General features: G+C 38.2%; 2 protein-coding genes and 1 long non-coding RNA gene across 3 annotated transcripts; 2 read left to right on the top strand and 1 right to left on the bottom strand.

Annotated features, from left to right (window-relative positions):
• Positions 1–2,933: 2,933 nt before the first annotated feature.
• bbs12 (Bardet-Biedl syndrome 12) lies at positions 2,934–6,861 on the bottom strand. The gene is made up of 2 exons (XM_026183433.2): positions 6,778–6,861; positions 2,934–5,094 (listed from the first exon to the last, which is right to left on the bottom strand). Exon 2 carries the CDS (start codon positions 5,078–5,080, stop codon positions 3,176–3,178), a length of 1,905 nt encoding a protein of 634 aa, XP_026039218.2. The 5' UTR covers positions 5,081–5,094; positions 6,778–6,861; the 3' UTR covers positions 2,934–3,175.
• A 90-nt stretch (positions 6,862–6,951) lies between these two features.
• Positions 6,952–10,724, top strand: cetn4 (centrin 4). Its single transcript, XM_026183443.2, has 5 exons — positions 6,952–7,090; positions 7,338–7,493; positions 7,602–7,730; positions 8,493–8,630; positions 10,498–10,724. Exons 1-5 carry the CDS (start codon positions 7,088–7,090, stop codon positions 10,585–10,587), a joined length of 516 nt encoding a protein of 171 aa, XP_026039228.1. The 5' UTR covers positions 6,952–7,087; the 3' UTR covers positions 10,588–10,724.
• A 4,265-nt stretch (positions 10,725–14,989) lies between these two features.
• Positions 14,990–20,420, top strand: LOC145430272 (uncharacterized). Its single transcript, XR_013910739.1, has 3 exons — positions 14,990–15,104; positions 16,877–16,943; positions 19,982–20,420. It is a non-coding gene; the product is annotated as an uncharacterized LOC145430272 (long non-coding RNA).
• Positions 20,421–21,732: the final 1,312 nt, after the last annotated feature.

Genomic DNA, 21,732 nt, shown 5'->3' with positions numbered 1-21,732 from the left:
AGTTCGCATGCGCCCTAGGAGCACCAGCACACACACACACATGCTCACGCCCACTAATGCTCACTGATTTAACCAACCCAGCAGAAGTCGGGAAAGGAGAGGAGGGCAAAGAAGGGGGACGTGCAATTTGGACTCTGAGACCCTTCGGAGAGCCAAGAACCACAGCAACCATGTGAACAGAACCAGTGTTTTCATTCATCCAGTCTGTTCAAGAGCAGGAAAAGAGGGACATAATAAGAAAGCCAACAGAGGCATCTTGGTAGTGATTCAGTAAGTGCTATTCATAAGTGAAAAAAATAACAATGTAAAGTAGAAATGCCAGTAGATGAAAAAGAAACCGTCACGAGCCAGTTATTTTAATTGCTATTCTCAATTTTCTCCAAACCAGCTGCCTGGATGATGAGTGATGAAAGTTATTTATCCAGGAGGAGGTCATGCATTTGTCAAAATAGGCACTTACTGTTCTGGGCTTCTGGGCAAACGTTACCACATCTGAAGCTTGTGTGGGACCAGTAGAAAGTCAGCTGTGCTCCTGGTTGACATCATGCTAACAAAAAGTTTTTGTTCGACAGTATCGGCTAAATGCACATATTATATACACATGCAGTGAAAAAAATATCTACCAAATATTATTAGTGATACACATTTATACCTGTATAGTACTGTACAGATAAAGTAATGACATAACAGTTATAACATTGACCTCACCTTACCTCAAGTATAAGCTCAGTCTTCAGGCTTTACACTTTTACATTTCTACATACACAGCACAGCCAGGGGACTAGTAATGATGTAAATTGACTAGTACTTATATAATGCCTTATCTATACCTGTGTGTTTTCTAACATTCACACACACACAGATGCAAGTCGGGTTTTATCATCTTGCCCTTGGATGCTTTGGCATCAGGGATCCATATCAGGGATCCACCAACCTTCTACCTTAACTATTGCTGCCCATATAGGAATTTTCAAATCAGCATTTGTCACAATCCTGAATACTTATTTAAATATCTTTTCACTGGGAAAAGGTAAATATATGAGAGGTACAATGATGACATATGGATACACTGATCAGTCATAAAATAAAAACCAGCCAGATATCACGTTGGCACAAAACAGCTCCCATCCATCATAGCAAGGACACAGTACCACTGCGGTGTCTTGTAGTATCTGGCATATAATCCATGGTTTGGCACAGGACACTGGCTACAGTTCTTTCAGGATTGTGGGTTATGGCATGGGGCCTCCATGAATCAGGCTTTTCCAGTTTATTCTATGGAAGCTTTATTAGATGGGATCTGCAGCGCCTATAGGCAGGATTAGCATGTTGGGCTATTTTTTTATGTTTCAAACTGCTCTTGAACAATTTTGTGGTGTGGCAGAGTTCAGTATCCTACTATATCCTGCTGGGAGTCTGCTGCTGTCAGGGGGTGTCATTGCCACTGAGGGTGAGGGAAGCTCTGATATATGATATGAGAATATGATATATGCCAGAGAATATCCACATGAATGCTCAGAGCGAAGGTTTGTAGCAAGATGATCAACATTCAGCTTCAGTTCATTTACTTCAGTGGCATAAAGAATTGCTCATTTGGCACGCTTGTTGCGAGGCTGTAATCAGCAGCTTACAATAGGATGGCCGAACTCCTCACCCTATCTCTAAGAGAAATGCCAGCCACTCTTCTGAGAAAACTTGTGACACACTTTTTAAAAAAATGTTCAACTATATTTAAAAAATGCCTCAGCTGGCCTTTCTCCTCATAATTTTATATTTAAAGTTTTTTCATTTCCTACTTGTCATTGCCCAGAATAAATACTCCATCTATCTGAATCATCTCTCAGAGAGCCCTTTAAGTTTTACGTTATATAAATTTGTTAAGTGATTCGTGCAGACAGAAAGGAGGTGGACTCACCCTGAACTCTCGGATGTGTCACCAGTTTTGGCGTTCCAACCTTCCTCCCCAGTGTTGTGTGTGTTACGTTATGTCATGCCCTCCCCTCTCAATGCTGCAACAACACTGAATGATGTCTGAGTCAAGACTATTCCGTCTCCACCGTAAAACCTTTGTAACACTTTTATTTCACTGAACTATTTTTAGGGTGTAATGAGCTTTGCTCTCTGTGACCTCAGAGGAAATGGAAGACCACGCAAGTCATTGAAACCGTCACCTCTAAAACACAACATGCAAAAAAGGGAAATTTTTCAAGACACCAACAAAATTGAACAGTGCATTGGGAGCAGTTCTTGAATTTTCCAAGTCGTAATCATTTTTACTTATCTTAATATAGGTATTGTATAAATAGCCTATTACAAATTTCTATATATGTATAAGTACTCTAAAAGCTGCCCAAACTGCAGACTTTCAAAATATTTATGTGACCTTTAGGTGATTATGTAGGATGGAAAGTGTTAATGAAAGATTTCCAGGATTCGAATAACTGACATCACCTCTGAAAATGTATTTTAAAGCACAGACACTAGTAAGACTTAACCCAAAACATTTACTCTGTCTGGAGGTGTTCCTTCTGCATCAACCATGCCAGTTATGACACAGAAAGTCATAAAAGAGCCGCACCTGGCACAGAAGCAGTGTCAGCATTCAATGTGAGCAGTACTAGCCAAACTGGAGACACTTAATGAAGCTTAGGCAAATATCATTAAGCAAGTGTTCGAAGACAAAGAAGCACAACAAAATTCAGCCCTCGAGCAGGAAATCTAATTGTGGGTTTGGATATGTAGCAGTATTTTTCCCGGCCTGAAATGTGTGCGAAGTCAACATGTGTTCAAGGATATGTATAACCTAGATCAGGTTAGTCATGATTGTTTTATTATAAAATAAAAGTAATGTTTAAGGGAATTTCCAGGGAGAATAGAGAATCATAATGACAGAGGACACAAGGCCAAGTTAATTAAAAATAAGAAAAACTACATTTCTTGGTTATTCAACATAACTTTATTATTTATTATTTTTTTAATATAAGTTTTAGAAAGAATTCTGAAGACATTCAGAAAGAGGATGTCTCCCCCTTGTGGCAGAAAATAGGTAATAACATTTTTCAAAAGCCCTTCACTGTATTATTTACAGCATATTTTACAAATCACTTTGTTTAGGAAGAAAAAAACAGTTTGTCTTGTAGAGTGAAATCTTTTGCCTGAATATTCTACATGAACATCACAACAGCAAGAGACTGTTCTCGGCAATCTCAGTTTTTTGGTCTACGCCTGTGATAATCTCTGCATCCGTCTGTAAAACCAAGAAAACAAGATCTAAGGCTTTCCTCCATGCTTCCTGTTTCACGCTCAGATTATCATAGATTTCCACTGCTCGTGCTTCATTGGGTTTTGGTGCTGTGAAGACTTCATTATCCTGATTTTCACTGTTTAAGAAAAGTTGTGGGGACTTTGCAGCATTGCCTAGATAGTCCTGCAGTTGTTGGCACACCTCAGTCCTAGCTTTGACTTTTGAAATTCTTCCAGTGTTAACCATTACAGTGGATATGTAATCTATTAAACCATCTGCCATGAGGTCCAACACTACACGCCTGTAGTGGTTGGTTCCTCTCTCACCGTTCTTTTCTCTGTGACACATGACATGATACTCCACTCGCTTTTGTAGGTGATGAATGCAAAGCATTTCTGTCCCACACGCCCCTGGTAGAAGAGCTCTGTCTTTTAGTGCATAGTGTAAGCGATAAGCACAGGCCCAAAACTGGTCCTCCAGGGCCTGAAGCTTTCCATGTATAGAGCTTGTAAGGATTACTGTAACTAGCCCGCTGTTGCTGCCAGTTGAGATATTCACAGCCAGGGAGTACTTCTCGTGGCTACTGAGGTCTTTCCATATTGCAACCTTTGCCCCAGTGCCAACATTTTGCTTGCTCAGTTGCGCAGCAAAGGTTACCGGAACAACTCCAGACAAGCTGGCAAATGTCTTCAAAACAGAAGCCTTCACATTTTCCACTACAAGTATACGATGCCTAAAACAGTGCTGAATCACTTTTTCACAAGCGTGCCCATGGATTAGTATCAGGTTCACTTCCAGGTTCAACAGATGTGTCACAGTCCGTTCCACCCATTCGTCCTCTTTGCTTGAACTCGAAAAATCTATATGATCCCTCACACGGTGCATACCTGTCGGCCTGTTAAAGCCAAGATGGCGGTAAGAATGGGATAAATCTCCATTTATGAGAACAACCTTCAGTTGTTGTTCTTTTAAGTGATGAGCGACTGTAGCCTGTTCAGCAGATAAAAGAACAACACAGCCAAATACAACGCACCCCTGATCCTCTGGTAAACCAGGGAGCATACAAGTCACCACTTTAGTAATGTCAAACATGGGATAGCTCACATCTTCTTCATTAGTTTTTGACTGCATCTGAATAACTTCGACTACAAGTTTCATTGCATCATCACAACCATGACTCAGTCCCTCAGCAATGTGTACAATGTCAGGAAGCTTAGGCTGAGGAGACTGTAGCAATACTTTGGAGAAATCTTCAGACTTCATCTCACAAAAATGTCTGCTGAGTTTTATTTTTCTCTGTTCACCGACGGTCAGAGTCTTGACGTCAAACTTTATTGTTCCCTGCATGCTGCACAATGCAGGCGATGAATATTTGATGGGTTTCTTGGACACTTTCACAGCACAACTCTCTAACGATGTCACGCCCAGACCATCAATTGAAACGGCACATTTCCTGCAAGCATCCAGACATACATCCATCCCTTCAGACATTGCTGAGATTATGTTCCCTACTGAAATTCCTCTCTGAAGACAGTCCAGGGCAACACGGCTCCAGGCCCCCGCTAGGAACAGCAGGCATCCCGACCCTGTATGGTAGACCTTCTGGTGGGCTTGAATAGTCTCATAAACAAGCTGACCCACTGCACAGGTCAGCTCCATGGTCTCAATAATGCGAAAACACGAGCACACAAGAGCAGACTCCCCACTCTTGTCATCTTGGATAAACTTGTACTTTATACAAGGGCCCAAAGAGGAATGTGAGATTCCTGCCAGCGCCAACAGTTTCTGCAGTCCAATATGTTGTCGATGGTTTATGATTGTACTTCCCAACATCATTCGAGGACTGTGAACTGTAAAAGAAAATTTTTAAGTTTGGTCATTTCTAAACAAAAAAAAAGTCCTCACAAACATTTGCTTTAGTTCGGAAACATGATTTGTGTTTTTAAAGTAATAAGTCACAAGGCACAGTAACTAAGTATAGGCCCTCAGATTTCCTTTTCTATCCATCCATTCTCTTCTGCTTAACCTTATTTGAGTCACAAGAGGGCAAGAGCTGATCCCAGCTACCATAGGGTGAGAGGTGAGGTACACCCTGAAGAGGTCACCAATCTGACACAGAGCACACCTCCTGGAAATTCAAATTTATTATAAAGTATGGTACTGTAATCCTCAAATGATAAAAGATTTGTAAGAAACTAAAAGGACGCGGGGGAGGGGGGATTGCGGGAATAGCTTTTTTTAATGGCCCTATTTGTTTTTATGCTGTTTCTTTTTTTTTTTATGATAGACCATCTTCTACTGCTTCTTTTGCCTGCTCCCTTCAGGGGTCGCCATAGCACATAACCTGGCTCCATCTCTACCTATCCCTACCTCTGTCACACCAACCCACTGCATCTCCTCCTTCACTACATCCATGAACCTATATGTTGTCTTCCTCTTTTCCTGCCTGACCTAATCTATCAACCTGTTCATCACCACTGTGAACAAGAATGGGCTCAGAGCAGATCCCTGATGTAATCCCACCCCCACTGTAAACCCATCTGTCACTCCTACTTCAAACTTCATCACTATCCTCATAAATGTCCTACACCAGCCTCAGATACTTCTCTAACACTACTCACTCCCTCATGCAGTACCACAATTCCTCTCATGGCAGCCTATTGTATGCTTTCTCTGGAGCTACAAAGACAGCCTGAAACTGTTTTGACCTTCTCCACATGTCTCCATCAACATGTTCAAAGTGAACATCACATCTGTAATTCTCTTTCTCGGCTTGGAGCCGTACTATTGCTTACTGATTGTAAACTCTCTGGTTAACCTAGCCGGAACAACTGTTTTCCTTAGTTTAATGGCATGACGTCTCAACTTTACAGATATTGTAGAAAGTTCTAATCTAGTTAATTAAGGGTTTCAATCATTTTTATGCAGAGAAGCCTTAACCTAAGTCATCACTGTCAACTGAGCTGTTTTCACTGTCAGTGTGGGCTTTTTTTTTTTTTTAACAAAAAACAAAACAAAAACAAAACTCGTTTTACTCTGATAACAGCAATTAAAATAGCAGCTTGGCAAGTTTGATATTTTGTTTTTTTCCTTTTTGTCCAGGGAAACCAAACGGTTCATAGGCCTTTCACCCCCTCATCACGTGTCTTTTAAGATTTAAGCAGTTAACAGCCAAGCACTACGAAATGGAAAATCGTATTTGCAGACAGATGGCAATCAGCATATTGACATTTGACAGATATAATGGGTGCAACCCACATATTTTTTAGAGGTAAAACATTGCTACTCATGAAAAACTGACGGGTATTAATTATTCCTCCAACACTAGCAGCGAGTTTTGTCAATGCCTGCACTTCACTCAGCATCTTACAAGTCAGCTTACAAGCTAAGCTAACAAACCAGAGACAAGTTTACTTCAAAACTGCCCGTGTCTGTACCTTAATCCAAGAGCAGAACCCCCCCCCCCCGAAATGACTCTGCAAAATGACGCTGTAATACAAACTTTTTACTATCCTCAATGAGTATACTTTTACCTTATTTCAATAGTGTACGAGGCATTTATATTACGCCTGGTCCAGCTCAACCGATTAAACACTGCGCATGCGTTTTGTTTCCTAGTTGCTGGGCGACAACAAACTGTCCGTATGATTGGCTGAAACTGTTTTAACCCGCCTACTATTTTTTGTGATTGGTTAATCAGGTTTCGTCAGCGTGCTTTCATCATTTGTATTGGCTCTCTCGGATGTCTGTTCACAGAAAAACTACACAGTCGTTGCTACCTGATTTGTTGACATCAGACCATCAAACAAAACAGAGGTTTCCCCGTCGGGATCATTTATTCAAATGGTGTGCATTTATTTAATTATGTAAAGTAGCTTTATAAACGAATGTTTAATGAACATTTTAAGAAGCTGTGAGATTTGCCATAAAAAGCCGTTAGTTTTAACTTGATTCTCTTCGGTCTCCCGGAACAGCATTTAAGCTAGTTAGCACAATAATGACCTAAAATAAGATATGTACCGCGAGTCTCGTTGCTGTTAACTTAGTAACTTAATAGGTAGCTTTTGTGATGTATTAATATTGTATTTCATAGGCTTCAAGTTACCGGAAACCAACTTCCTCGGCTAGCCAAAGGAAAAAGACGGATTTAAAACACGACCTGACTGAGGAGCAAAAGCAAGAAATTAAAGAGGCTTTCGATCTCTTTGACACAGATGGAACTGGAACAATAGACGTGAAGGAGCTCAAGGTTGGCTTTCTAGTTAAATGTATAGTGATAAAAGTTAAGTAAGGAAAACATACCGCGGTCACAACACCGCAGCAGCTTCAGTTTTCTTTACTGTTATCTGTGTCACAGGTTGCCATGAGAGCTCTGGGGTTTGAACCAAAGAAAGAAGAGATCAAGAAAATGATTGCAGACATTGATAAAGAGGGTTCTGGAACGATTGACTTTGGTGACTTTCTCAGTATTATGACACTGAAAATGGTGAGTGTTTTACCGAAAGGAACAAGAAAACTTCTCTGCAGTTAAGTTGGAAGTTTTACTGTCTGAAAATAGCACTGTCCTTAAAACTGTTGGGGCTAAATCAAGCATTTGTGTGTTGTTTCGACAGCTGTTGTTTTGGAGCAATTCTAAACATTGCAAGAATTTGCTAGATATAGTATCTCTCTCTCTCTCCCCCTCCCTGTCTCACACACAGACACATTTGTAAGGCTAGTGTATTTATGGGTTGACCCATGAAAAACTTGCCAAATCATCTCTGCCAGTGCTTGTTCTGCTTTTGACTCTTGTTGGAGCTTCTGGTACCTCAGATGTTGACAATCAGGTGCCTGATTGGCATCTGATTAGCATGGGTCCTGCTACAGTGAGCAAATACATCATGGCACCGTACATGCAAAGTCACCAACACCTTTATGGCTTTCCTGTGTCCTAAACAAATAGCACAGTAACAGTAGATCATAGAAAAAGGTTTTCTTCAGACTGAAAAAACTATAGATAACATTTAGTGTGGCCACCTGTTCTTTACATTACAAAACATATTTCCATTCAAGAGTTATAAAATATACTGCATGCACACTCTTTATGTCTGTGCTTTGTAAAATGTGCTTCACTTCATTTCCTACACACATTCTGCAAATTATGTTCATATTGGACTGCATTTGGAGCAAAATTTAAAAAAGAACATTTTGCATGTTTTTAATTTGTAATATATATATATATATGTGTATTCGTTTTTGATGAGAACAGAGTGAAAAAGACACAAAAGAAGAAATACTGAAGGCTTTCCGACTCTTTGATGATGACTGCACGGGAAAAATCTCATTCAAAAATCTCAAGAGAGTTGCCAAGGAGCTGGGTGAAAACCTCACAGATGCAGAGCTGCAGGTATAGAGATTCTTCATTACTTTGGAGTACTTACAGTTTTGCCCCTACCTGCCCCTGTGTGAAGAAGTAATCCCCCCTCCCCTTTTTAAATCATGAATTGATGACTCATCCAGAAGGTCACAAAGAACCGAGAACAACATCTAAAGAAAGTTCCAAGAGTGATTTCTAACCAAAAAGAACATAAAGGTTATTCTCACAATTGCCAAAAATGTCTTGTTGATCTCCAAGACCTTGACGACACAAAAAGTTGAACTTTTTGGGAAGGCTTGAATCTCGCTACATCTACAATAAAACAAACAGCATTTTATAAAAAGTACATCGTAGCAACATCTGGGCCTGCTTTGGTCAACTTGACTTAATTGACGGAACTTTGAGTTCTGCTCTCTACCTGAAAATCCTAAAGGAGAATGCCTGACCATCAGTTCATGCCAGGAACGTATGCACACTCAAGTTATTCAGCAGGACAATGATCTGAAACACACCAGCAAGTTCACCTCTGATTGGCTTAAAAAACAACAACAAAGAAAACACAAGTCACGACTGATTAAGGTGCTTTGGCATGACCTTAAACAGGCTGTTCATATGGCTGAATTAAAACAGTTTTGCAAAGAACGGTAGGACAGACTTCCTCCACAGTGATGTGAAAGGCTGATTGTCTAGTTATTTCGAATGCTTGATTGCAATTTCTACTGCCAAGGGTGGTAGGACCAGTTAATTTAGATAGCTTTTTTCCCTTAATTAAATTAAAAACATATAATCATTTAAAAATTGCATTTTGTATTATCAGGTTATTGAAAATGATTCCTGAGGTAATGATGTTCAAAAAGTTGGGTTTTGAGAAAAAAACCCCCATCTTGAACAAAAACAAGATTTTGAATTTAGATTGTGATATTTGTAGTGGGTGTAAACTGATTTAATTTTTAACAGAGCGTTTTTCAGTTCTGAAAAATACAATATGGTTTTCTCCTTTACATAAAAACTGATAAGGGCTCAGTAATGCTGGGAAAAATGAAATGAATTAATAAGAACAAAGCTTTTCGTACTGCTTTGCTGCTCAGTACTTTGAGAGCCTGCAAGTCACTCTGCAGTAACTATTCATAGTGTAAAGATTAACATTTTTATATGTAAATGAACCGGTGCATCGCTTTTCTACTCTACTTTATATGCCTCATTCAAACACACACTCATACAAGCTCTTTTTTTCCTACACACAAGTCCTTTCTGTCTAACATTCACATACAGTCGTACTCCAATGAGCACATCAGAGAGCAACTTGTTGTTCATTATCTTGCACAAGGATACTTTGGCCTGCAGACTAAACCACCAACCTTCCAGTTAGTGGATGACCTGCTGCACCTCCTGAGCTACAGCCACCCCAGCTGGCTTTGTTAAATATACTAAAGTACAAAAAAGTTGCTCATTCTGAAGGGGTCAGGTGGGATCCTTTTGCTGGTTTGACTGATTTTAAATTTGCTACCTCATATTTAAAATATTGTAGTACCTCTACTACAGTAAATTGTATAAGTGGTACAAACCGTAAAGTAATACCACATGTCCAGAAGCCAAGAATTTTTTATTTAAAGAACAATACATACTTAGAGGAACCACTATAAATACATTTCTATATAAGTACCAAACGTATTGTCTCTCTTCTCATATCTCCCAGTTCCTCTAATGTTGGTATGTTCTTACATGTCACAGTAAAATAGTAGTAACTGTATTATTTTAGGTGGGGTTTTCCTGGGTAACCTTTGCAGTCAAATGCCATGCATGAAACACAAAGTTACCTGAAGTCAGTGTGAGAATTGTTCCAGTTTGATGCTCTCACTTCCTTCCCTTTGCTACATCACATTTATTATCCTTTCAGGAAATGATTGACGAGGCAGACCGAGACGGGGACGGTGAGGTCAACGAGCAGGAGTTCCTGCGGATAATGAAGAAGACCAATCTTTATTAAACCTCAGTGTCTTAGAACCTTTGTATTGTAACTTTTTTTTGGAACATTAGTTTTGTTTGTATGGAAATATTTTAATATGTTGTATCTTTGCACACGCTTTTATAAAATTGCAAAACCAATAAATCTATTTCATCAGAGATGATTTGTCTGTTACATTGTCATTATGAAAGCCTTTATTTAAACATAAGACTCATTGAGTTGTCTTTTTCTACAAAAACATAGAGTTATACAAAAATATGAATTATACAAATCATGTGCAAGTGTGATTTAGGATACACCTAGTACAGGTTAAAGAATCAGAATATTGTGAAAAAGGTTGTTTTGTTTTTTTGTGGAAATTGTGTTCTAAAATATGAACATAATTTTATTATGTGTAGGTGAAATACACTTAGCAGTTAACTGGGACTTCTTTACATTGAGTTCCTGCATCAGTGCAGTGAGGCATGGAGGCAACCAATCCAAGCTGCTTTGATAAAGCAGCTCTCATTTTTGGATCAGGCATTTATCTATCCAAATGGAATGGATAACACAGGTTTACTGGCCAATCAGATACAATACTAACATGGTCAGCAACCATTTGCTAGTAATTGTGGCCTTGTGGGCAGGTCCTACTACAAAAGGAAGTCTGTGTTCCCTTAAAGCTAATTGGGAAATGGAAGCATCTTTAAAATCTCCTGGAAGATTTAAGACCTGGTAAATGGTAAATGGCCTGTATTTGTATAGCGCTTTACTTAGTCTCTAAGGACCCCAAAGCGCTTTACACGTTCAGTAATCCACCCATTCACACACACATTCACATACTGGTGATGGCGAGCTACATTGTAGCCACAGCCACCCTGCGCACTGACAGAGGCGAGGCTGCCGGACACTGGCGCCACCGGGCCCTCTGACCACCACCAATAGGCAACGACAATGTGGTTTCTGTCCCTCTCCAGTCATCTTTGACACTCTGGCTTCCAAATGCAAAAATTGACGTGAAAAGGGGACTTTGGACCACTGAGCAACAGCCCAGTTCTCTCTCTCCTCAGCACAAGTATTACAGTTCTGCTGCTGGTTCAGGAGTGGCTGTGATATCAGGACTGCAGCCCCTTTGCTCAAAATATTTGTGCATCGTGCTTGTTGATGTACTGACACCAGCTTCAGTCCGCTCCTTGCGAAGCGCTTCCAAGTTTTTTAATCAGCGTTTAATAACAGTCCTGCAAAGACTGCAGGCATTCTTGTTGTTTGTGCACTTTTTATTACCACACTTTTCCATTCCAGCCAACTTTCCATTAATGTGTTTCAACAGCACTCTGCAAACTGCAATGGCATTTTCTTGCTTACCGTCTTTGTGGAAGGTGATGATGACAACTGGACAAATGCCAAATTAGCAATCTTCCACATATTTTTGCATGTACTGAATTTGATTTGTAGAAATTTACTCAACCGTTTTTTTGAGCAACATGTCATGTCTGTCAATATTACAACAGAAAAATAGTCTAGAGTCTAAAATATGTAAAGATTTTTTAACTTCCATAAATATCTGATGGAAAATATTGAGTTTTTTCGCAGTTTTCTAATTTTTTGAGATGCATGTACAATGCATCTCCTGGTTATAGTTATGTTTTCAGACTCAAGGCTGCTAATCTGCAGAAATAGAAGAGCGATGGTTTTGAAAATCTCACTGAAGGTGATTTCGATACAGTGCAGTAATAAGCTGCAGTGCATCCTGCAAAGCACAACATGCCAATAATGTTTCAGACAGTGAAAGTCATATGACTAAGTTGATGTTGACTAACCTGAATTATTTTACTGTAGACAGAAATGACAAGCGTGAACTTGAGATGAGTAACTCAGTAAAAGTCACTCTCACTTCTTGCTTCGAGTTACAGAATAAAGTTAATTTGTAGAAAACATGCAGCAGAGTGCTGTCCTGCCTACAGATTTGATCATCTTATAGGAAAGATTCTCCCCCTGATTAATTGTCATATACGGCGGAAGTCTGGTTTTGGCCAAAACACCGAACCTTGTTAAAATAAACAGGATACTGTAGTGACGTATTTTTCCGAACCATCAGACGGCTGTGTATTATTTTGAGGATGCTTGCCAGTGATTGTGAAAGTTGTGATAACCTGTTCTAGACGGCGAAGGAACATCGGGGTGGAAAATATGAAAAGGTTTCTCCCAAGATGAGATATCCATTTTTTGAAAAATATTCCACGCAATAAGAGTTTTCAACGCACAAAAAGCGAAAACACATACGAAGAACTTTTGAGAGCTACATTCTGAAGATTTAAACAGTTATTAACATTAACCTCCTAGGACCTGGCGTCCACATATGTGGACATCACATATATGGACCAAAATACTCAATTTTGCCCTACATAGCCTGATATCCACTTACGAGGACATTATACTGCTACTGTTCTATCAAAATTTTAAACGAGTATCCTCATACGTGGCTCTCATTCTTCTTAAAAACAAAAATAAGGTAAAAAAAAAAAATCTGGTAATTCTTTGTTTTTACATTCATCAGGCCCCAATATGCCCAAATGTCAAAGAGAAATTAAAAATGCATACTGTGGAAGCGTTCGGGTCTTAGGAGGTTAAGATGCATGTTAAAAAAGAACTTCTATTGAGATACATTTACAAGCAAGTCCGATGTTTAACAGAGATATTTTTATATTTGTTTTGGAGCAGCTTAAAATGCCAGAATATGGGATTTTTTTATGGATTTCTTTCATTTTGTTTAGGTCTTGATGTGAAACTTGGAATTGATACAGATGAGCCAAATCAAAAGGCCAGTATTTCAAAGGCTCATTATATGTAACCCTCTCTGACTCAAATCCATCCACCTTCTTGGAGTTCAAAGCACACCACACACCAGGTGAGAGCTGAAAACAGTACCAGAACTCGCTTTGTGTTTACACAAACAGTTACTGCATGTATGGCCCAAATAAATTACATCCACAGTAGAAGACTGCTCTTTGGTTCCATGATTAGTGGACTGGCATTCACATGTTTTCTAGTCTTAATGACGATTTAAAGCAATTGAAAGTAAAAACAGCACTTAACCATACATTTATACAGCGCTTCATCTGCCTAACACCTACACATGATTTAGGGTCACCAGTTACCCTAGCACGCATGATATTGGACTTGGGGATAAAATCTGTGCATTCACAAACTCCAGACAGAAAGGCCCAAGACAACAAGGAGATTGAGACCAGGAATCCTTAAAGGCTACAGAGTACCTTCCTCTTTATACAATGCAATAACATTAAGAGTTTAGAAAGCTTTACAAAGGCAGAATTTACAATGGCTGTCAAGTCAATTCAGTTTTAATTTTAAAGTGTCAAATCACAAGAACAGTGATTTGATTTCAAAGAGCTTTCAATTGTAAGGCAAAGACCCTACAATAATATAGAGAAACTCCACCAATCACATGACTCCCAAGGAAAAACTCCCTTTTAACAGGAAGAAGCCTCGGGCAGAACCAGGCTCAGGGAGGGGCGGCCATGACCAGTTGGGGTGAGAGAAGGAAGAGATGACAAAAGACTTGAAATTAAATCTATCTGTTTAGTTGTGGAGTAACTTGCTATGAAATCTGTGCAAATGAAGACTTGACCACCTGAAAAACAACATGAGCTGTCTTTACTCCAGCAGACAACCTCTATTCTCCCTCCTTGAAGAATATAATAATTTGAAAGCTGTTTTTCAGGAAAAGAAAGGAAAAACGGATATCCAAAAGGATAACGTGGCCTCAAACACCCTCGTCTTGCTTTGTTTGCTCAACAGTTTTATTAGGAAACTACAAGTGAACACCAAACGTCATTCTGGGGGCACGTCTCGTCACCTGGTAGCCATTTTCATACGTGTCCAGGCACAAGTATCGACATTTAGGCTGCTGTTTTGAAGCATTCTCTAAATGTATATGGGAGGTGGGGTGTCTACTTTTATAACACCGTATACTGCTCTCCGCCAGCATAAAAGGTTTTTGTGTCATATTTAGAGTTGAGTTTAAAGGTTATTTTAAATTTCTTCCAGCAGTTAGACTCATCACTTTAATAACGGCATAAAAGAAAGAGGGTACTTTACCTGCAGGGAGCAACCTAGTTTGGAAGTGTAGGTGTTCAGACAGTGGATGTTTGATTTTAGAACAAAACTTTCCAATTGGAGTTTGATGTTTTGCAACAGTGTCAGTTTCAAGGCCTTAATATCTTCACGGCCCCTCAGCTGAGTGTTATTCCCCTACTGTTGTGGTTAAACAGTATTCACAGCTCATGGCCTGTTCTGTACTCCCACTGCTCCGCTTGTTGTTTTTCTCTTCCCTTCAAATGATCAATTTCCAAAACAGCTAAACCTTTTAAGTCTGGTCGTTGCTGGTAAAAGTCAATCGCATTAACTCTTAAAGGTCAAGAATGTGTCACCATTATGTAGGAAAGCTGTCTCGCAAGCCCCCTTTGAGTAAGATAAACTCAAGACAAAGTAATAACTGTCATTGTGCTTAGAAGAACTGACGGGTGACTGCAGCAGTGGTATGTTGGCTTTTTAAAGCTTCAGCTATTTATCTAAAGATATGTTTAGTTTTTGCAATATTAGACATTCTATTATTTACAATCTACTGCTATGGTGATGTGGTATTAGTTATAAAATTACCCTTAAAAAGAGCAATGTCAGTTTTCAGTTTATCAGTATTTTGTACAGTGGAGACACATTGTAGTTCTTGTATTATTTAAGGTACTATTTAGTCCTATTTGTATTTAGTCAAGTACAGTTAAGAAGAAAACTTGCATAGAAATCAATGTAAAGGCTATGATGACCTTCAAGATGTTGCAACAGAGAAAACCTATAGTTCAGATCTTAAGATTGCACACCTGACTCCCACACATGCCCTGCATTTTAATGCTCGGGGTTTGTGTGGAGATGCGTTGCCACCCCTTAACCACTTACCTTTGAACATATGAGTAGGTCAGGTGTGTTCTACTGTAGAAGAGAAAACCTTGGTTGACAAATGGCACGCACAAGCAGGTTTGGTAAACGGCATTGTCTTGCATCCCCACTGTGCCAGCAGCAAAGAACATGGTTTCAGAATTTAGTTCTAGTTCTTTGGTTAAATACTGCTTCTTTCCACAAAATAACAAAAAAATAGGTCACGTTGGCTCCTTTTCATTAGTTTTCCTATATGTCTTTTGTCAGATCAGTCACGGTGACCCGATTTATGCAGGTTTGTGAAAACAAAACATTTTGAATAACCCACTTTCCATCCTTTTCTGAGTAAATGACTGTGCAGAATTGTTTATTTTCATAAAATAATAAGCAGGGTTGGGCCAACCATTGGGATGACTTTGCAAAGTGTGAAAATTGCAGATTTCACACAGAAAACATTAATATTTTTATTTTTTTTAATTAAAAAATTGGTACACGGGAGTGGAAATGCAAGGAAAATATTTCTAAAGTTGAACTGTTTGAATCATAAAGATGTCAAATACTTTAGTTCTAAAATGCTCGATGAACATGTGAATATTTTGTGTCTCCAACGATGCTGTCACAATTTTTAGCATTTAATGTGCACTTTCAGCTTGTTTATACCTGTTTATTGTGTGTTCTTAACTAGTATTTACCATCAGGCAAGTTATTCCTAGGCTATTTCAAGCTGATAAAGTGTGGGAACCTACTTTGCAGCTGCTGACCAAACTCCTACAAAATTAGCCGGCTATGCGTGAGAGACTCTCTTTATGTGTAGGCCAAAGAAACCAAAGTTAAACTCTTCATTCTGGTTCTGATAACAGAAACTGCTGTCACAAGATAATTAAAAAACAGCTCGTTATGCAGTTTTTTATTTTAAAGCTTTTATGAGATTATCAGATAAGTCACTGTATTGAGCACTTTTTGTGCGATCTGGTCACACTCAGAAGGAAAAAAGAAAAATAGTTTAGCTTTCCTGTCTACTGGAATCAATATATGAAATTCCTCACATTTTATACGAGAAAACTTCCAATCAACTTTGTGGGTTACCATACTGAACTCTAATGCGCTGCAGGCTAATTTCATCAGCATCTTGCCGATGGTAAATTCCGGCTTGCTGATTTACCACTGGCCTTGTAAGCTTGTTTCGTTATGCTTCATTTATCAAACTTCATCTGTGATTGCTTATTTACCCGATGACAGTGTCAACAGGAGCCGAAATCTACATTTTGATATTACAAATAGCAGCTGGTATCATCTTTGAATGCACTAATGATGACTCTGAACAATAAACAATATAAACAAGCCTTGTAAACAAGCTGTGTCATCCCTTTTGTCATAGCAATGAACAAGACCAGAAGAGGCAATCCCCCACCCACGGCAGCTTTGTATCTTCCTGTACACTTACGGTAATGAGCATGCTCACATTTCATAATCATTGATAATCTCCTTCATTTGTCCTTGCATCTAAAACAAAAAAAGTCATCATGTTTCTCTCAGTCAGCATTTTAATTAAAAAACATACACACTTACTTAAAAAATGCCAAGATGCGTGTGTTTCATGCAAACTTTCAACCTCGCGCCTACTCTCTCCGCACCACGGCAATGCAAACTGTTCACAAAGGGGAGACCACAGTGTAGGAAATCATACTACTGCAAGTGGGAGTAGGAAGTCAACTACATTATCAAGAAGAAGTAAATAAATCTGCCTCACAGTGTCAAATGCTTGAAGTGCAAACACATGGTGAATTCATGAAGATCCTTTTAACTTTCATTTAAACTCCCTGAAGAGACAAAGAACACATCTTACATTTTGTTTTTAGGCCATGCCACCCATACTGAAACCATAATTAGATGAATTCACATTAGAAGAGCACGTATTAGACACGTATTTTATTTATTGTATGCATAAGAAGAGGTACACGTGCAATAAACAAAAACAAAACAAAGCTGTCATTTACGGTTTGAGCAAGCAATATCAAGTCAAAACAAAAACAAATTATGATACTGATGAGCAACAACTGTGGCCGAGCTACGTAATAATGAAATACAGTAGCAGAAAAATAGACAAATCATTTGTTGACAAAAAAAATCAAACATTTACTTTTGATTGACATCTGGTTTTAAGTCACCTCACACTGATAACTCGTGGCAAAAATGGTGTTTAGAAAAATGAACGGGGGTCTACTCTTAACCAACTTCAATAAACTGTAAAAGAAAAAAATACAACAAATGTTATTTATTCTTTATTTTCAGTGTAAAGTAAGAAAAAGGCACATAAGCATAACTTGTACACACATCTAATGCATTGCAGATACAACTGTTAAATCAGTCTCCTAATATGATGTCATTTAAGTAACACAGATTAAAATATTTATTCATTCTGTGACATCTCAAGCTCTCAATGTCAGTTTACACTAAAGTGACGTTAATCCAGCTTACCTATCGATACCAAGACATTCTAACTATTGTTATATTAATAACAATAAACTAATGTAATTTTAAGAGTTTTGTATCCATTAGTGAGATGTCATTACTGCACCAAGGTAAATACGTATGCTGCTCTGTATGCTCTTGTAGACATTCGGCTACGTCGTTGAAGACAAAGCGCGACTTGAAACAAGCCGCACTTTTTTGTCACTGTGTTTAACACTCTGGCTGACCACAAAGAACATTTCTCAGTGTGGCATGTCACGTCTGACCAAGACTGTTAGTCATCATTGAAAAAACATGTGTCAGTAGAGCATTGTTTTGCAAAGTTCCCTGGAAAAAGCTTGAGATGTTAGTTCTAGATATCTGACGATAACATTTCACTTTCAACTAGTTTTAAAAAGTTTTAATTGATGGCCTTTTTTCATAGTCGCATAGATCAATTAATGTTAGTTTTATGTCAGTTTGAATGAGTAACTACAGTACAACTAATCCAACTAACTCTTGTGATGCTTTGAAATTAAGTGCAGTGCCTCTGCTGTATTGGTGAGGTGCCTCAGAAGACAAAGTAGAATTTCAAAGTTTCCCTCACACATACAATTTTGTGAGAATCTGGTCAGGTTGAAAGCTAGATGTCTATTGTTATGCATCAACTTTTGCCAATTGCTTGCTCATAGTGTGTTGTCTTAATGTTGTTGTTTTTTTTCTGTATTACTGTAGCGTCCTTATCTTACAATATAAAGTTGCTATTGTGACTTGGTGCTATATAAATAAAATTACATTTAATCGATGACCATTAACTAGCTGTAAATTCCCCAGACTATTCCCTACGCTACTCTTTTATTGGTTCAAGTGGGCATAACAAGTACGTTGTACCAGGAAACAAGTTGTCTTAATTTCATTATCAATCGATACACAAATGCCAATATTTTTGTCATCCAAGGTTTTGTGGTGTACTTGTAGTGTGAGATCAAATGGCCATGTAGGTAATAGATGCATGTGGGAACCAAAAAAAGGAACAATAATTTGAAACCACTGGCTGTAGTCTGACTAGTTTTCTATTAGCTTTTAACCAGTATGCAGAAAGGAAGTGTTGAACAGGATATCTGTTGCATGGATATCCTGGTTAAACTGAAAAAAAAACTGGCTTCTAGCCCAGCAGACTTAACTGCCAGAATAACCGTTTAAAGTGAGCTTGCAGGGGGATAGTCAGTCTCAAACTGGGACCTTCATTTTTGTTAGACGACATCACCACATTTACCATTTTACATGCATTAGATACAAAAATAATAGAATTGCACTGGGTAATTTCTTCTGTTCGTCTTTAATTTACTCATATTTGTAATGAATAATATGTAACAGCTTTTTTCTCCCTGGCTGTCCGTTTAATCAGAATGACTAAACACAACTTTTAATTTTTAGAGGTATTTTTTTAAGATTATTGTTTCTGATTGGAATTGGTGAATCAATTAATACGTATGACATTAATCCAGATAAAGTATTAATGTAAAAATGTAAAGTAAAAATGAGGTAGATTTTCACTTCTTGAGAGGATTTTCCTATTACTGGTTTATTATTTAATCATTAATAAACATTTTGGAGTTTTTTTTACAACTTAAATAAGCTATTTGACAAAAAAATGGGGAAAATGATGCACAAAGACCGTTGTTGGACCTGCAACTGGAAAAAGAAGCTAAGAGCTATGAAATGTAAATGATACATCCTTATGCTTATGTAACACCTTGAACAATCTTGCACCTTTATTTCCACTGCATTTCTTTAATGATAAGGGCATTGTCCCTTATCTCCTCCACTAATCTCTATAATGGGGGAGGAAAGGTTTTATGAATTCCTCATGTCAACAACGCTGCTTTGTAAGACTTTTAGACGTAAAAACACAAACCAGCACACCACAGGTGGGTTAGGAGGGATTCTCTGGTGGTGGCCAGATGAGGAAATTCTTTTGAATTTTGAATCTACCTGAGGACACTTTTTCCTTTCTGTGTGCGCATTACAGAAGGTACTCCTGATAAGACGCTGAGGGTGATGCACCTCTTAGACCAGTCGGAGCCCCCACCCACCTGTTCCCTTACGCTGACGAAGAGAGAAAACAGACGAGAGGGGTTTTCTCTTTCACTCTCACTTCCTCTCTTCTGGTTGCCGTAGATTGTTGTAAAGATTGTGTGTATGGAGAGAACTTGTGCACTACCACTGACGGGGCAGAAAGACTGAGGTAGCATGAACATGGACATACTGACTAACCTATGATACAATCTGAAATTCCAAAATGTGTAAGTTGTGAAGTGGAGTAGATGACCATCATTAAATATGCAGTGATATTTCCATAAAAGGTTTCCTATGGCTAAAATATAACTGTGATTAAAGATTGGTTGTCATAATAATAATAATAATAAACAACAACAACAATCTATTGTAATAAAAATTGAGCTCATCGACTATGTCTTTGTCTTTTAAACACAATGACCTCAGAAGCGGATTTTAGTCATTATCTTTTAAAACTGCCCAATGAAAAGTCCCATTTCAGTGAAAGCATAAAGGAGACTTTATTTACATTTGGCATTGACATTCAATTGAACTCACAGACAATGAGATATAATATGGGATATAATTCAGATTGTCAAAATTTCACATCTCCTCATCCTTTCTCATTAAAAACAGTGTGTCAGGAGTCAAAAAAGGAAAACTCTTTCTCTTGACCAAATTATTTAGAAAGTTAAAAATATGAAGGAGAATTCATGAGGACAGTGCCATGAAAATCCAATAGCATGGGTGCTTAATTATGCAATATTAATAGAAAGTTGCATGTTGTTTCATGCAGCCAACATGGTGACAATGTTACCTTAATACCAAGTTTGTGACTGTGATGGACAAAACAATGTAGTCAAAGTGGCAACAGAGCATGAAATGATACAGAGGCAAAGGTGTGTAAAGCTTTTATTTTTTAAACTGCATCCCAGTGATGATGATTGACATGTCTAACATCATGTCAGCACAACACAAACACAACCATACAAACAATGCAATCAATGATAATTCCTGACAAACAGTCAACAGTCAAGTCAAGCAAAGCTGAGCACGGGCTTTGTCGATCTTTCTGAAGTAGAAGGTTATACAGACCTATGCAACTTCTACAAATAAAAGTGAGAAATATGACTGCTGTTTTCTCTCACTGTGGTGAACCAATGCATCAGATGACTGACATAATGTGTTTGACATAAGCAAAACATACAAAAATTCCCAATATACAGAAGTGCTTTCGTGCCAGTGCGACTTAAACTACAGACAATAAACCTGAAAGTGAAAGAAAATAGTAATTTTAACCCTTAATTCGGCATTCATAAACATCTTGTTTAAGTTAACCAGAATCGAGTGTTTATTCAATCACTTTTACAAGCTATTCAGTTTTTACACATGTGACAATAAAAAACTAAATATAAGTAATATGTGGTGTTGCTTATCCTTGGAGAATCTTCATTTTTCGTTGCAATTTTCTTACATGTGTATTTTTAGTACAAAAAAAATATATTAATTTGAACTAACAAAAACACAAAAGAAAAGACAGGCAATCCAATAGCAATTACCTATACTCCTCATAGCTGTTGTAATATTTTTTTTTAATATATGCATTTTACTATATATACACATATGGATAAAACTGAACTGTTGATCTGTTGCTCACCAAAAGTGGCAGCAACTAAGCTGTTGAGTTATTTGAAGAAAGAACAGACACAATCTTTTCAACCAGTT

The sequence above is a fragment of the Astatotilapia calliptera genome, chromosome 2 (genome assembly GCF_964374335.1).
Source record: "Astatotilapia calliptera chromosome 2, fAstCal68.1, whole genome shotgun sequence".
In the NCBI taxonomy this organism is placed as follows: domain Eukaryota; kingdom Metazoa; phylum Chordata; class Actinopteri; order Cichliformes; family Cichlidae; genus Astatotilapia; species Astatotilapia calliptera.
This window is presented reverse-complemented; position numbering and strand designations above follow the sequence as displayed.

Coding starts and splice junctions, on each gene's coding strand:
- bbs12 (XM_026183433.2), bottom strand. CDS start 5,080: ATGATGTTGGGAAGTACAATCATAAACCATCGACAACATATTGGACTG.
- cetn4 (XM_026183443.2), top strand. Junction 7,494..7,601: donor TAGACGTGAAGGAGCTCAAG/GTTGGCTTTCTA, acceptor TCTGTGTCACAG/GTTGCCATGAGAGCTCTGGG. Junction 8,631..10,497: donor TCACAGATGCAGAGCTGCAG/GTATAGAGATTC, acceptor TTATCCTTTCAG/GAAATGATTGACGAGGCAGA.